Source organism: Natrix helvetica (genome assembly GCF_964273705.1).
Source record: "Natrix helvetica genome assembly, chromosome: 5".
NCBI lineage: Eukaryota > Metazoa > Chordata > Lepidosauria > Squamata > Natricidae > Natrix > Natrix helvetica.
In genome coordinates this window covers 22664988-22680501 of record NC_138551.1, presented here as the reverse complement: position 1 = coordinate 22680501, position 15514 = coordinate 22664988, and the positions used below count along the sequence as shown (strand labels likewise).

The 15514-nt window shown below is 40.1% G+C and overlaps 1 protein-coding gene across 6 annotated transcripts in view; it reads left to right on the top strand.

The window, feature by feature from the left end:
• Window positions 1-386: 386 nt before the first annotated feature.
• The window catches only part of LOC309393200 (uncharacterized protein), a 91094-nt gene continuing 75966 nt past the window's right edge, over window positions 387-15514 (top strand). For 3 of the 6 annotated variants that reach the window (XM_081955116.1, XM_081955115.1, XM_081955113.1), the window contains exons 1-2: window positions 1000-1114; window positions 11159-11286. In XM_081955116.1, coding sequence (XP_081811242.1) covers window positions 11266-11286 — 21 coding nt within the window. In that variant the 5' untranslated portion in view covers window positions 1000-1114; window positions 11159-11265. Of the gene's footprint in view, window positions 742-995; window positions 1115-11158; window positions 11287-15514 lie in introns of those variants that run through there. The other 3 variants (XM_081955114.1, XR_014175550.1, XR_014175551.1) reach the window with 3 other exon arrangements.

Here is a 15514-nt window from a genome sequence, read left to right as displayed (position 1 = left end):
CGGGGAGCCGCGGCGAGGAAACGCTGGGCGGCAAGGGGAGCGATCGCCCAGAGGAGCAAGAGAGCGCTGGATGCAAATCAGTCAAGCGGGTCATGGCGCCTTGGCGGAAAAAAAACGCAGCTCGCCGGACGCGCCGCGCCTCGCCGCCTGCCTTCCCACCGCCGCGTGGCCGCCCGCTTCCAAGGACGAGCGCGAGGCTCCCGCCGAGGCGAAAGAGGCGAGCCAATAGCTCGATCCCGACCGTTGCATCGCCGGATGCATCGAGGGAGGCTCCTCGGCTTCACTTCTCTCTTTCGGGGAGGGGAAACCCGGCCGGAAGGTTTCCGGAATCTGCGGGAGGGGGCATCTCAGCTCCCCCGGCTCAGCTGTATCCTCCCGCCCCCCTTCTTCCCTGTCTGAGGCAAATATATATATATTTAAAAAAATGATACTGGGGGGAGGGTCTGCCGTGCCACGGGGACGGGGACTGAGCGAGAGAGGGAGGCAAATGCTGGATCCGGTCAGCTTCTTATCCCGGTCTTTAGCCGAGCAGCAGCGAAATGGCTTTCGGGGCTGGTGGGGGGGGGGGGAGGGAGGGAGAGCTTTTCCCGACGGTTGTAAAAACTGGGCTGGCGACGGGAAGCGGAGGAAGCCAAGAGAGAGGGAGAGGGAGAGAGAGAGAGAGAGAGAAAGCTTCGCAGCTGCTGGACCATCTGCTGGGATCTAGTTGCGGGTTCCCGTCCCACCTGCGCTTCGTTTGGAGTAAGTCTCGCCTAACTTAAATAAGATCCATTTGAGAGGTGGCGGCGGGAATCGGGGCGTCCTGGGGAGAAGGAGTTTGAGCGGAGGCACTCTTGTTATGTTCAGGTCAACCTGGATGGGGGGGGGAGATGGGAAGGACTCCCCAGGAGGAGGAGGGGGACGACATGACTTTTACACCTAGCAACCAAAACAGCTTGAGAAGGTTCATTCACATGATGGCAGGCAATAAGGACCCTCCCACATGGACACACACACACACACACACACACACACACACACACACAAAGTGGGACCTTCTCTGCATTGCACTTGGAGCATTGACTTTCTTCCAAGGAGTGAACAGCAGAGGAAGTGGTCTTCTACATAGACCTAGGTCAGTATATCTACACTAAATATCAGCGGGCTCAGAGAGGGATTTCCCCACCTTTCCCTAGAGATGTCAAGGATTGAAATGAGTGTGTGCCACCACCTTTGGATGCAGTGTGTAAGGGTTGTGGATGATGTCCTTGTGCCATAGACTCATCTCCTGCTTTTCCTCCTGGAGCTCAAGATAGCACTTTCTTATCCACTTCTTTCCCCCACCACAGCCCCAGGAGGCAGGTTGGGTTGAAAGATAGTGGTTGCCAGCCACTGAGATTCCATGAAGATAGTCTTGTTCACTACCTAAAGCAAACTTAGGCAGAATGCTTTCTTTCTGCTTGCCCAGCGAGCAGAGTGTCCAGTCTAATCTTCTTTGGCATGGCCCATCCCATGAGGATTTTCTCCAGGAGCTATTCCTTCCAACCAGAAGTATAAAACAATATCTACAGGTCTGAATAGGAATGATTCTCTTGTAAGCTCAGTATTTGCCCCTTAGGCATACTTTTGTGTCACGCCTGTGAATATATGCTAGTACTTATGCACTAAAGTGAAAGTGTTTATATGCACAGTCTTTTGCAGGTAGACCATTAGGGATGGTCCAGTTGCTAGAAGCATCAGGCAAGTGTCAAAACGATCAATTTCAATGGTATGCTTGAAGAGAAAGTGGGAATCACAGTTGCTGTGACAGATCTGGATTAGACTAAATAGTAGAAAAAAGACAAGGTTTTGGTTTACAGTATCCCGTGTCCCATATAGTTTATTGAAGCTGGTTTTTTGAGCTGAATTTGAAAAGAAGATCAGCAGTAGGTTATCTTCAGCAATGATTGTCAGTATGAAAATGATATGGAACTGAAAAGCTTTTTTTGATTCCAAGGATATTATTGGTGTTTCAGTGGATGTATCAAGACCTATACCCCCAAAAGTGCATGGAAACAAGAAAGGAAATAGGCAGAGCCAACAGAGCGAAAACATACCATCTGATTTAATTGAGATGTGGTTTTAAATAGGATACAGATAATTGTAATTATTTTCCATTCTTCCAAACTAGAATTTTACGGCAACTTTCGTGCGTTACAGGTATGATGGCTAAGACTCTTTCAGCCACCCTTGTGTCTCTTCAGGACAGTGGTTGTGCACCTGAATTCTTAGTAGAACATTGCAGTTGCTTAGTTCATTTGCATTTGAAAGTAGCCAAGATCTCTTGAGGACTAGATTCTGATCTCTTGTTTTAATTCATGTGTTGCCTTGAGAGAAGATCCTGAGCTTGAAAACTGGTGCTTGAAAAGGCTTTGGGGACTGAATTCGCTAGTTGCTTATCCCAAATAAAATGCCATTTTCTGTTGTGTGACTATGCAACAAGGACATCCCAGATGATGAGTGAGGAATGAAGGAGATCTTTCTCCGCATATTCTTCTCTACCTCTACCTTAATAGTCCTATATAGGATTATTCCTATATGGTTCCTTTAAAAAAAAGTAAAATGTCTGAATTGGGTCTCCTTGGAAGAGACTTGGGAGGGGGGAAGAGTTACAAAATATAGCATCTATGTAAGCATGTTCTTTAGGATCCTAAAATGTTTAAAACACTGTTTGCAGACTAGTTTCTTTACTGAAGTTACTATTAGAAATATAGTAACCATATCTACTGGGATTTTTCAATTTTAATCTTTCTTTAAAAAAAAAAAAGGCAATGTGCTTCACAGTCCAGATTACTCACCTGATTTTCTGTTGCTGGGGCTTTAAAACTACTGATTGTTTTATAGCTACTCCTTTTATATGCATTGTTGCTTTGAAAAGCACTGGACCTTGCAGGTTTTAAATCTAGATGTACTGTCGTTTTTTTCCAGGAAACAAAACTATACTGTTGCTAAGACCATTTAAATGTTTAGGGGATCAGATTCACCATTCTGTGTCCTATGGAGCATTTTATTTGGAAATGGAAAGCCTCTATTGTTTTTTTTTAAGTCTCCTCTCTCCATTGTGATGATCCCAGCCACTGCCCAATCTTGAACACAAATGAAGGCAGGGTTACTGATAAGGAAGCGTCCCTTTCCGAGAATCTTATTTGGGCATTACATTTCTACAGAGGCTTCCCATTAGGCTCACCACACCCCTCTGGAGTGCCGTCATTTTTAACCTTCCATCTTAAAATGGTGGGTGAAATCTTCCCCCTATAGTCCTTCGCAAAATGGAACCAGGGAGAGAAAGATTGGATTGAAGAAGCTACAGCCACAGCACTGAGAAAAATAATGCAACTAATGAAGAGAAAGAGTCACACTGTAGGGCTGGCATCTAGCGAGTGGCAAGGCTTTTGCTGAAGCCTGGAGATTGGCAAAGAGCCCATGAATGCAACAGTGCAACCACCATTAGAACAGAGGCTTCTAGAAGTCCAGCAGTAATGTGGGATAATTGCCATGTTGCCTGCCTTGTTTTAATAATCTAAAATGGTCCCTGTGGCATAGCATTTATTTGTTTGTTTTTAAATTCAAAGTCACAATTAAACAGGTAAAAATTAATACAAACTAAAAATAAAAAAGAAAGTGAAGAAGTGAAAATAGAAAGAATAAGAAAGAATAAGAATAAAGAAAAATAAAAGAAATCTATAAAGAAATCACATCCACTTTATCACAATAATTTTAGTAATTTAGCACTTTTTCTTAAAGTACTGCAAGTGATCTCCTCTTCCCATATCGATGCTTTTACCTATATACAAATCCTTAAAGCTTATTGTTCAGTACTGATCAGCAAAGTCCATTAAGGGTTACCAGAGATAACAGCGTGCCTGTTTTAACTTTGGTCAAGTAAACCAACATTATACTCCTTTCTTTTACTTTTAACAATATTGCTCTCTAGTCCCATGAAACAATGGCAGAATTTGATTAAATTTTCTTTTTACCTTTTCCATAAAATTTTTCAAAAACTTGGCAAGCCTATTGAAACCAAATACAGCAAAATTATTCAGATTACTTTACTCATATTACTTTAAAAAAATTGTTATGGTTACTTATATATGCCTTGTAATTGTCCAGGGTAACATTTCCTATAGGATTCTTGTAGTCTTATCATTTTAAAATCCACTTTCAGATAAATTCCTTCTGGTTAGGTAAAACTTGTTTCTCTTTCATAACATGTTTGGAGGTCTCCCTCTATATACTGTGTGTGTGTGTGCGCGCGCGTGCGTGCGCGCGTGCACACACACACACACACACACTGTATATAGAGGGAGACCTTTTAATAATTAACTCCTAGGTCCATTGTTCAAAACTATCTTTCAATATGTCCAAAGTTAAAATATTTTTTTTTCATTCTGTATTAGTAAGTCAAATCTAACTTCTTTAATGGTGATCTTTAGTTCCTCCTGGTGCACTCTACTCTCTAACCTGCAAAGTCTGATCCTATCATCTTTTTTTAAAAGAGAATTCAAAACAAAAGCGTTTTCACACAAAAGGATTCTTATAATTAATTCCAAAATATTGTTTCAATTCCATCTGGATCCTAAGTCCATTTATAGCTTTCCAAACTCAAGTTCTAATCACCCTTTTGCTGTTTATTGCAAAAGAAAATAATTAAGTCCTTAAACTTGTATTTAAAGAAAACTCACTTGTTGCTATAAAACTTGTCGATCCAAAAGTTCCTAATTGCTGGAAAGCAGTTAACGAGCAATTTCCAAAAGTGATTAGAAAAAAAAGTACGCAAACCCCATGTCCTTTTGAGGGCACTGAACATGGTTTGAGCCAAAAGACTTCTATGCCCTTATTTTCCAGAGCTCTAAACCAACTGGGGACCCCTCTCTTACAGTCTCCTCATGAGGACCAACAGTCAGGGGCACTTGAGACTCATCTGAAGTCCAGAAAGGAATTATGAAGAGTTCGTCTACTTGCTGGCTCTTCATTCAACCACGTTGTCCGCTCCATTTTTAGTAAACTGCCTTCAATTCACAATTCCTTCCCTATAAACCTGTGGTCTAGCATATTTCCATCTTCAAGCCCGTGAATGGCATTAAACAAATCCATCATCCCAAAGCCCAATAAGTGGCGTGGGTATGTAGAATATTGATATTCTGACCCTGCTCATCCTAAATGAGTGCCACCTGCATTCATGTATCTTAACTCCTTTTTACAAGCACTGCAGACAGTGGACATGACAAGTTGGTGCTTGCATCAAACTGCTGCACTTCCGGGGACACATTCAGCATTCAATAATACAGGTTTTTTTTTTTTATAAACTAGCCACGATTGAACAAATTTCATTAGGCATTCTGACTCAACAAATGGTTACTTTAGAGAACATTTGAAGTTATGACGGACATTCAAAAAGGTACTTACAATCTGATTTACCTGTTCTTTGAAGGCGTATTTCATATAGTTTCAAATTTACTGATTATGAGAGCTAGGTGAGAAGGGGAGCTTGTGCTACTAGCAAAATAAAAACCTTTCTTCATAGTATGCATGGTTTTTTTTTTACAAAAATCAGTTGGACCCCAAATGCTTCAGCTTTTCTTTCCTTTTTTAGAAATTATGTATCTGTTCTGCAATGCCTTCAGCTTTTTGAGATGCAACTGGGGATTTAAGAGCAACCAAAGCATTTAGATATATCTTTCAGGCTAAGGGAGATTATGAAAGATTACTTGCTCAAGGGCTTACAACTTCTTGGTTCTAACAGTGAGTAATTTCTATCATTGCAGTTAAGGAAGGATTGGCCAGTATGATTAATTGAGACAATGTATGTAATGTAATGTCTTTAGATTTTTCTATTCTCCTTGCATTTTTTAAATATTTAGATTTATAGCAACTTGAGGCTAAAGAGGTGGGGATATTAAAGAGATAGAAGACTATCAAACACAAGCCCAGAGACAAGACAGTGAGATCCAATCAAGTTCAATCCTTTATTAGCTTACACCTAATGGACAGAATCTTGCCAAATTAAAGCTATAATGGTCTGACCTACTAGATATATCTGGAGAGATTCTAGGAGGTAGCTATCCTGAACCTCTTCTCTCTTCCTCCAACCAGCTTGGGATTGTGAAATTTCTTAATTTGGATCTCTTTCTGGGAAGGCTCTTGAGTTGGCAAAATCTTCCCAACCAAAAAAGAAAAAGCAACTTTCCCAAGTCAGCAGCAATCACTTACTGAAATGATGGTACTGGATGTGAGCTCTCTCCAAGTTAAGCTACATAAGAGAAAAATAGTTAGAACATTGGGTAGAATGCTATGGCATTCTGTGGAATATCATGACAGTAAGGAATGAAATGGACCAACTTGATGCCTTTTAGATATTTTGGATTTTAGTTCCCAAGGAGTTTAGGTAATATGACATGACAAGGGATCATATAGTAAAACATTAGGAAGGCACATCTAACAAAATGTGTGTTAGATGTGTTTAGTAACGAAGGCATCTTCACTAGCATGCACCTCCCTGTAAAATTCCTCTATTTCATCTCTATAGAGAAGTAGTATAGAGAAGGAAGGACTCACTGGAGAAGAGCCTAATGCTGGGAAAGATTGAGGGCAAAAGAAGAACGGGACAACAGAGAATGAGGTGGCTGGATGGAGTCATCGAAGCTGTAGGCATGAGCTTAAATGGACTCTAGAGGATGGTAGAGGAGAGGAAGGTCTGGAGTAACGTTGTCCATGAGGTCGCGATGGGTTGGACATGACTTCACAACTAACAATAACAACAATAACAGCAGCAGCAACAACAACAGAGAAGTAGTTAGCAGTTATTCCTTGGGGAATTCAGATATTCTGCATATGGCCAGAGGTTCTCTAGTTTCACTGCAGAGGTATTTTTGACAGGTTCTAGTTCACAGCTCATAGTTCAGCTTCAAACAAAACCTGATAGAGGGCATATTGAGGATTGATTGTGTAGTGGCATCCCTTTATCCAGCCAAAACCTTTGCTCAAAAAGGAGCAAGAGCTTGGGAAGAATCAGGATTTACACTCTCAGTGCATTATTTTAGTCTCTATTTGCATGTCTAATAATATCCACAGTACAAGTATGAATATGTAGCTTCGCAAACACGTTTTCTGCAGAAAGAACAGAGTGGGTTCAGTGCAGGGATGAGACAGGATTCATCAGAAGAAGAGAACATGTGGCAAATTCCAAGTAGGAGGGTGAAATACAGGCAGGGAAATCGTGAAGCTGATTCATTTGGTGAAGTAAAAAAAAAAGCATTTAGGAGAAATGACAAGGCAATCTCTCTCTGAAAATTTGAGTTCTCTGCTGACTAGCTGCTATGCTGATTTGAAGTGAATATAATATAAGCTCTTTTCTTTAATATACATATGCAATTATCCAGAGAAAATATCTAGCACATCAATTTCAGAACCAGTTTACACAAACATGATCTGGAAAAATAAGTCTGATCTATTTTTTTTCTCCTTCCTACATGTTATCACTACATCGATGAAGGAGCATTTTGTTTCAATTTTCCTTCCAGAGTCAACATTGTATAAATTCTTGGGGTGTGAATATAGTGGTCTTATACAGATATCGTTGTAAGGCAACCAAGAAATATGTGTGAAAATGTCTTATCTTTCATTACACATCAATCAGGGAGTTTTCAGAGTGATGGAATGTTGTGTGGAACAAAATAAAATAACAATTGTATCCTCCATCATTACTTTCAATCAAAAAGCACCAAGATTTTTTTCTTAAAAGAAAAAATCTCAAATACCTTGAGACTCAGAGAGAAGTAGAAATTGGATACATAGGTAAGGCTAGTAGGTAGGAACTTTCAAAAATAGTTTTAATTATCCTTCCCCCCTCCTCCTCCTCCTCCTCCTCCTCCTCCTCCTCCTCCTCCTCCTCCTCTCCCTCCTTCTCCTCCTCCTCCTCCTCCTCCTCCTCGTCCTCCTCCTCCTCTCCCTCCTTCTCCTCCTCCTCCTCCTCCTCCTCCTCTCCCTCCTCCTCCTCCTCCTCCTCCTCCTCCTCCTCCTCTCCCCCTCCTCCTCCTCCTCCTCCTCCTCCTCCTCCTCCTCCTCCTCCTCCTCTCCCTCCTTCTCCTCCTCCTCCTCCTCCTCCTCCTCCTCCTCCTCTTCTTCCAAAAGTGAACTTATTCATGTTGGCTTCTCTGAAAATTCTGCGTCTGTTTACATAATTGTTTCACTGCATGTCTAAAGAGCTCTGGACAATATAAGATGAATTAGCACTACAACTCAACTGTACAGGCTCCTTAGGTTGCATATTTTGCTAGGTGATGTGCAGAAATGGCATATGAATTATAATCAGTATTATATATTATTAAGAAATTGGGGGATTACTAAAATGCAGGAAATAGTCCAAAGGGAAGGGATTGAAACTCTGTAGCATAGGTAGTCTTGGCTTTCAACCATTTGTTCAGTGACAATGGCATTGAAAAAAAGGATTGACAACTGATCTTCATATTTATGAGCATTGCTGCATTACCCTCTCCACGGTAACATGATCAAAATTTGGGCATTTGGCAACCAGCATTTATTTATGATGGTTGCAGAGTCCTGGGGTCATGTGATCGCCATTTGTGATCTTCCAAATTGGAAGCAAAGACAATGGGGGAACCTGGCTTCCCTTAACGACTGCATGATTCAATTTAACAACTGCAGCAATTTACTTAAATAAGTGTGACACAAAAGGTGCAACTCACTTAACAACTGCCTAGCTTAGTAACATAAATTCTGTGAGAACTACCTCTATTAAGATGGCTTGGAAATAGAGAATCCCTACTATGACCAGTTTAACAAAAAGATTGGGCAGCAGATAATGGGAGGTGATACAGCAATCATATTAAAGATAATTTGATCTGGGTGGGACAAGCATCTGGAAAAGAAAACAGGTAGGAATTATACTCATGTCGTAGTGAGTTTTAGGATAGTTGGGGAGAAACATAGCTTTAAAAATCAGTCCTTTCCATAATAAAATAATACATGGTATTAGCATGATTAGAGCTTCATATCTTACTGACATTGATAACTTGATCCAGTCTTAGTTGGGCTACAACTTAAGACAACGTTTAGGCTGATCATCATAAGGGTTGCTTACTGCATGGTGAATTTTGTTTTGTAGCCAAACAAAAGAAATTATAAAAGAAATATGAAGTATTTTATCCTTTTTCCATACTCAGTACACAAACCAAATAGACTGCAAGGCCTAGCAAAGAAATGTTGTTTCTATTTTCCCCCCAATCCCAGCAGGTTGTTAAAGTATGGAAGTCTATTAACTCATGCTTGTTTATTTAGAAGACCGGTGTAAAAACATAAACAGTTTCCTGACCTACTCCAATCTTACAATAACATCTCTATAAGTGTTTTCCTTTAAATTGAGAAATTCAACGTTGGTGCTAAAACTCGCTCAAATCTTACCATTATGTTACTTCTAAATAATTGGCAGTACAAGTTTTTGCTGTAATGATATTTCAGGAAAAGGCTAACCTGTAATTTTAGTAATGAGGAAAACTATATAATAAGCATTTTTCCTGCACTTCTTTTTTTAACCTAAAGTACACAAACAAACACAAGCTCATTGCCTAAACAGAGAATGGATCTTTATGGCTAATCACTTCAGTGGCAGATCTGTAATACTTCTTGTAGTTCAAGGCGCTTGATTTACTTGCATTCATATAAAGGTAACAGAAAACACCAGGTTTCTGCTTTCATCATTAATAGCAAGGCTTGTAAACCTCCATCTGTAGAGTACGTAATGAATTTTGCTGGTTTTCGTGCAAGGCAGTGCTATTGTATGATTTACAGTTCTATGCATTGGGAAAAATTCTTAAAATATTTTATGTCAGAGGAAAGCAACCAGAGCCACTTGTACATAATGAAAGTCAGTAACACCTGTGTCTCACCAGAGTGCTTGCCTTTCCCTGGACCAAATAAGGCTTCATGAATCTTGGGGAGTGGGGGTGGCGATCAAGTTTATGCCATTGACGACTGGGCAAGGACTGCAAGCTAGACCCTCGCTTGACTCCTTCCCACCTGCCTGGAAGTTTCCCCAACCTCTTAAGGTAAATCGCAGCTATTTTTCAAATACATTTCCAGTCTATTTTCCCCTCTAGTTTTCAGACCATAGCCTATCACAACTATGGTGATCAAGGGTGCACATGTAATTACATTCCCACAAATTATGGAAAGTGTTATATTCCAAAGTGATCTACAACAACTCCTGCCGTAAAATCAGAGAAGCGTTATGTCCAGCCCATCAAACTAGGATGGGATATATGAAAATATCATTTATTTGTAATCTATTATAATCAATTTTTGAACAATTCTTATTTAGGTTTTACAATAAGTCAGGGGAGAAAACTCATATATGTGTTCTTAAATGTGAAAAAATGGCAAAATGTTCGGCTTTGCATCCAAATAGTTAAATGTTGTATAACCAGAGTAAGATTTTGCCAGAGGGAAGAATTAAACTAATAGTTGAGTTTTACAGAAAGACAATACAAGTTTGGGGAACTGGCTTTAAATATAGTTCTTTGTGTAGTAGGAAGCAGATGCCAAATGAAGGGCATAACTCAAATGTAGTACAACATAATGATTATTTCATAGTCATTAAATAGGAGCAAGGCAGTCTCTAGACAAAAACATTATGTAGTATTCATAGGTTTCGATCATATTAACCATGTTGGAAGTTATTTTTTTTTAAAAAAAAGTTTTATTTTTCTTTCTCATATATACATTCACAAACATTCTCATAAGTACTATTGATATTTATATGTTATCCTTTAACTTTTGTCACAATTCATGTAAAAAGTCACTTTCCTCCCACCCCGTACATCTATCTTATTTTACAATAACCCTACTACTTATTCCGTCTTCCCAACCCCCCTTCTCTACCTTCTTCTTTCCTCCTCTCATTTCTCTTTTCTTCTTCCCCTTCCTACCTTCTCTCCTGCTCTTACTACCCCTCCCCATTTTGGAAGTTCTTAATGACTGTATATGCATCTATAAAGTGAGAAGCAGAAGACTTTAAGTTCATATTTTCTATGGAACATACTTTTTCATTGCCCCCCCCCCTTTTGGCGAATTTTCTTTGAACATTGTTTTTTTTATCAATTTGTCATTCTTTCTCTTTCTTCAGGAAAGGCATGAGTTTATTATTCTGCTAGTGGTGACTTCTAAGGATCATAAGGTCACCTATTGGCAAAGAACCCATCTGTGTCCCAACTCTCCCAGATCAGCTCACAAATGACAGCATGCTTGAAAAAGGTAATTCAATATAAATAGCAGCTGGATAAATAGCAATCAGACCTGGAAGCAAATGCCATCCTTTTCTTAGCAATGGCAGCCAACTCATTCCCCAGAGAAGTGGCCCATTATTCAGTGAGAGAATACAATCTTTGCTAAGCTCAATTCCCCAACATCTCTAATGAATGTTAGGCAATAAGCTGGAGGAACAGTCCTGTCTGGAAAGAGGCCCATAGGATACATAGTTTGCAGGAAGAAGGTCCCAAACTTCATTCCTGAGATGTCCCAGTAGGGCTGGAAAAGCATCACCCCGAAACAGAGGACAGTTGCTCCTGATATAAGACAGATTTTTACATTCACAAGATGGAACACTACTGCCATCCTGGGAAGCCAGTCTTGGATTAAATATACTCAATAGGGCTATTCAGTGTAGAGTGAACTAGGAGAACAAACTATATAGTAGGAAGATGATAATCCTTTTCCAGGTTCCTGGATCCCCAGTCATCTCGGGCTGGGGATAGCATCAGTGCTGATGTTGTATGGAATGTGCCAAAAAGAGCTCTGGTGGGCAATTCATTTTACAAGCACGGCAAGTTAACTCACCCATAACATCAACACTGATGTACTTGCCAACTTCATATGACTGTAAAAGAAGCCACCTCCTACAGCAGCTTTCCCACCTTCTGGTACCCTACAGATGGGTTCAGAATGCAATTTTCAGAATTGCCAGATGGCTTGATCTAAAGTTCCTGGGAATGATAGTGCCAACAAATAGGGTAGGCTTTGTTTTGGGAAACTTGCTGTTCTCCAGAATATTTGGAAAGGAAATATCAGAGATGAAAGTTCACATGATGCTACTGAGATGTAACGTGCATTTTATCTTTTAATTTAATTTTAATTAATTTATTTTTTAATTTGCAACTCAGCTTAATTTGTACATTTTCCAGGCAAGATGGATGAGAAGTAAGCAACACTCTTTCACTTCAGAGAAGTAGCACATTCAAGAGGTCAGAACATGACCTACTGTAGGCAGTGAATCCAGAGTTGCAGAAATTCAATCTGCTACACTCCTCGAGAGAAAGTTCTAAAAATATCTGACAGGACAATATGGAAGCATGGAGAGCTGTAGTAAGAAAAAAACAATTGTACACAAAGAGTATAGAAAATGCATATTCACCAAACTCACCTAATTTGCAGATGACACCAAGCTGGCAGGAATAGCCAACACTCCAGAAGATAGGCTAAAGATACAGAAGGACCTTGACAAACTAGAACACTGGGCACTATCTAACAAAATGAAATTCAATGGTGAAAAGAGTAAGGTTCTACATTTAGGCAAGAAAAACGAAATGCACAGGTACAGTATAGGTGGTACCTTGCTCAATATTAGTAACTGTGAAAGGGATCTTGGAGTCCTAGTGGACAATCATTTAAATATGAGCCAGCAGTGTGCAGCAGCTGCCAAAAAAGCCAACACAGTTCTAGGCTACATAAACAAAGGGATAGAATCAAGATCACGTGAAGTGTTGATGCCGCTTTATAATGCCTTGGTAAGGCCACACTTGGAATACTGCATTCAGTTTTGGTCACCACTATGTAGAAAAGATCTGGAGACTCTAGAAAGAGTGCAGAGAAGAGCAACAAAGATGTTTAAGGAACTGGAGACTAAAACATATGAAGAACGGTTGCAGTAACTGGGAATGTCTAGTTTAATGAAAAGAAGGACTAGGGGAGACATGATAGCAGAGTTCCAATATCTCAGGGGTTGCCACAAATAAGAGGGAGTCAAACTATTCTCCAAGGCACCTGAGGGTAGAACAAGAAGCAATAGGTGGAAACTAATCATGCAGAGAAGCAACTTAGAATTGAGGAGAAATTTCCTGACAATTAGAACAATTAATCAGTGGAACAGCTTGCCTCCAGAAGTTGTGAATGCCCCGACACTGGAAGTCTTTAAGAAGATGTTGGATAGCCATTTGTCTGAAATGGTATAGAGTTTCCTACCTAGGCAGGGGGTTGGACTAGAAAACCTCCAAGGTCTCTTCCACCTCTGGTATTGTATTGTATATGTTGTTTAAACCTGGTTTAGTTCTTCGATTTCCCTTCTATATAGCTGTAGCGTTAGAATGACAACTTTTCAAAGTGAGTCCACTCTAATATTAGTTTCAACCCTAGCAGATCTGCTTATCAGAGCATAAAAAAGTTGGAAGCAACCTCTCTCTAATCCAACACCCTGCTTATTTAGTTACTGTAGGTGGCTTTCCAGCAGTGGTGGGTTCTAAAATTTTCACTACTGGTTCTGTGGGTGTGGCTACGTGTGGGGGCATGTGACTCTCAGTCACATGACACCCCCCAAGCCACGCCCACCAAAACAGTGGCAAAAAATTTTTGGGACTCCAAAGGCGGGAAGGAGGAGGGGATAACAGGGGGGGAAACTCCCAAAATAGACCACCCGAGGATTTAGGGTGTTGAAAAACCATAAGTTTCTTAGAAGGAATCGGGCGTGGCCAGCCAGTCATCACTATCGATTCGGCGACCCAGACCTAATTACCGCTACTGGTTCACCTGAACTGGTCCAAACAGGGAGGAACCCAGCCTCTATTTGAGGACCTCCATTAAAGGCCTCATAATACTTGATGAAGCAGCCTATTCCATTGGTTAATGTCAGGAAACTCCTCCTAAAAGGTAAGCTGAATCTATTTCACTGTAATTTTAACCTGTTGGTTCTGTTACTTGCTGTACTTGCTTGAAAGAGTGCAGAAGAAAGCAACAAAGATGATTAGAGGACTCTAGGCTAAAACACAGGAAGAACAGTTGCAGGAATTTAATGGAAAAAAGGGTGACATGAGAGCAGTGTTCCAATATCTCAGGGACTGACACAAAGAAGAATGGGTCAACCTATTCTCCACAGCACCTGAAGGCAGAACAAGAAGCAATGCATGGAAACTAATCAATGAGAGAACCAACCTAGAAATAAGGAGAATTTCCCTGTCAGTTAGAACAATTAATCAGTGTCACTTAATCTGCTAGGCTTGTCTTCAGAAGCTGTGGGTGCTCCAACACTAGAAGTTTTTAAGAAGAGATCGGACAATCATTTGTCTTAAATGGATATATAGTATGTACTAGTCTCCTGTTTGAGCAGGGTTTGGGCTAGCAGGCCTCCAAGGGCCCTTTCAGTTCTGTTATTCTCTGTCTCAGACTGTTCCTTCATTCTTCTTTTCTGCTGCCTAAGCATATTTTTAAAAAGTTTTCACTTATAGAATTTGATTTCCAATCTCCTTACTATTTTTGTAGCCATCTTCTGAAGACTTTACTTTTTCATAGACTGTGGGGCCCAAAGCTGGACATAGAATTCCAAGTCAGATTGACCAAGGCAGAATAAAATGGTACAGTTACTGACCATTATGTATTCTTCTACTCTCTGTTTGATTATCCTGATTTCTAGCTCCATCACTCACTCATAACATCACTAGTCAAATGGATCTTTGTTTTCATTCTGAGAGAACACAAATCAACCCTATGAGATGACGTCTCACTACCAGTCCATTGTATTTTCTTTATAATAGACCTACAGCTTATTTGTCTTTTCTTTTGCTTCTGTTGTGTTGCTTCCCTTGTATTCTTTTGGACATTTACCATAAGGCCCAGCACATTCTGTGCTAAAACCTTCTTGTTTCAATCCCTGGCAATTGCTTTGGATTATAAACATTTTCTTCCATTTTTATATATGTGTTCCTTTTTCCTTTAAGCATTTCAGAAAGCTGTAGGTACCCCTATTGGTCTCTTCCATGCCTTCCATTTTTCTTTCATCTGTTCCTACTTTTATGGGCAGATTCACCTTCAGTATTTTGCAGAATTTCCCATATATGTTTCTCCTTCTGGATTTCATATCATTAGATCTTTCAAGCCTATATCATCAGTGCATTACCAAAAAAGCTAGATTCATACACAGATCTCACTGAGTAAACTTAATACCAAGAAAAAGAGATTAGGATGCAGAGTCTTAGATACTAGTAAGTAGACTTTACTTACCCCAAGCTTTATTAAGTAATAAAAGTACATTACTCTAAACTGATGTTTCTATAACCTCTATAATAAACTAAAAGATAAGGCTGAAATTTCCATCTTTTCCTTGCCTGGTAAGTTTTAAAAATAATTTTCCTCTTTCCCAGACTCCCCTGACCTAACTTGTGACCTACTTTCTCACTTACGTCACTGAAATCCAACTTTTTGAAATAATTTTTAAATA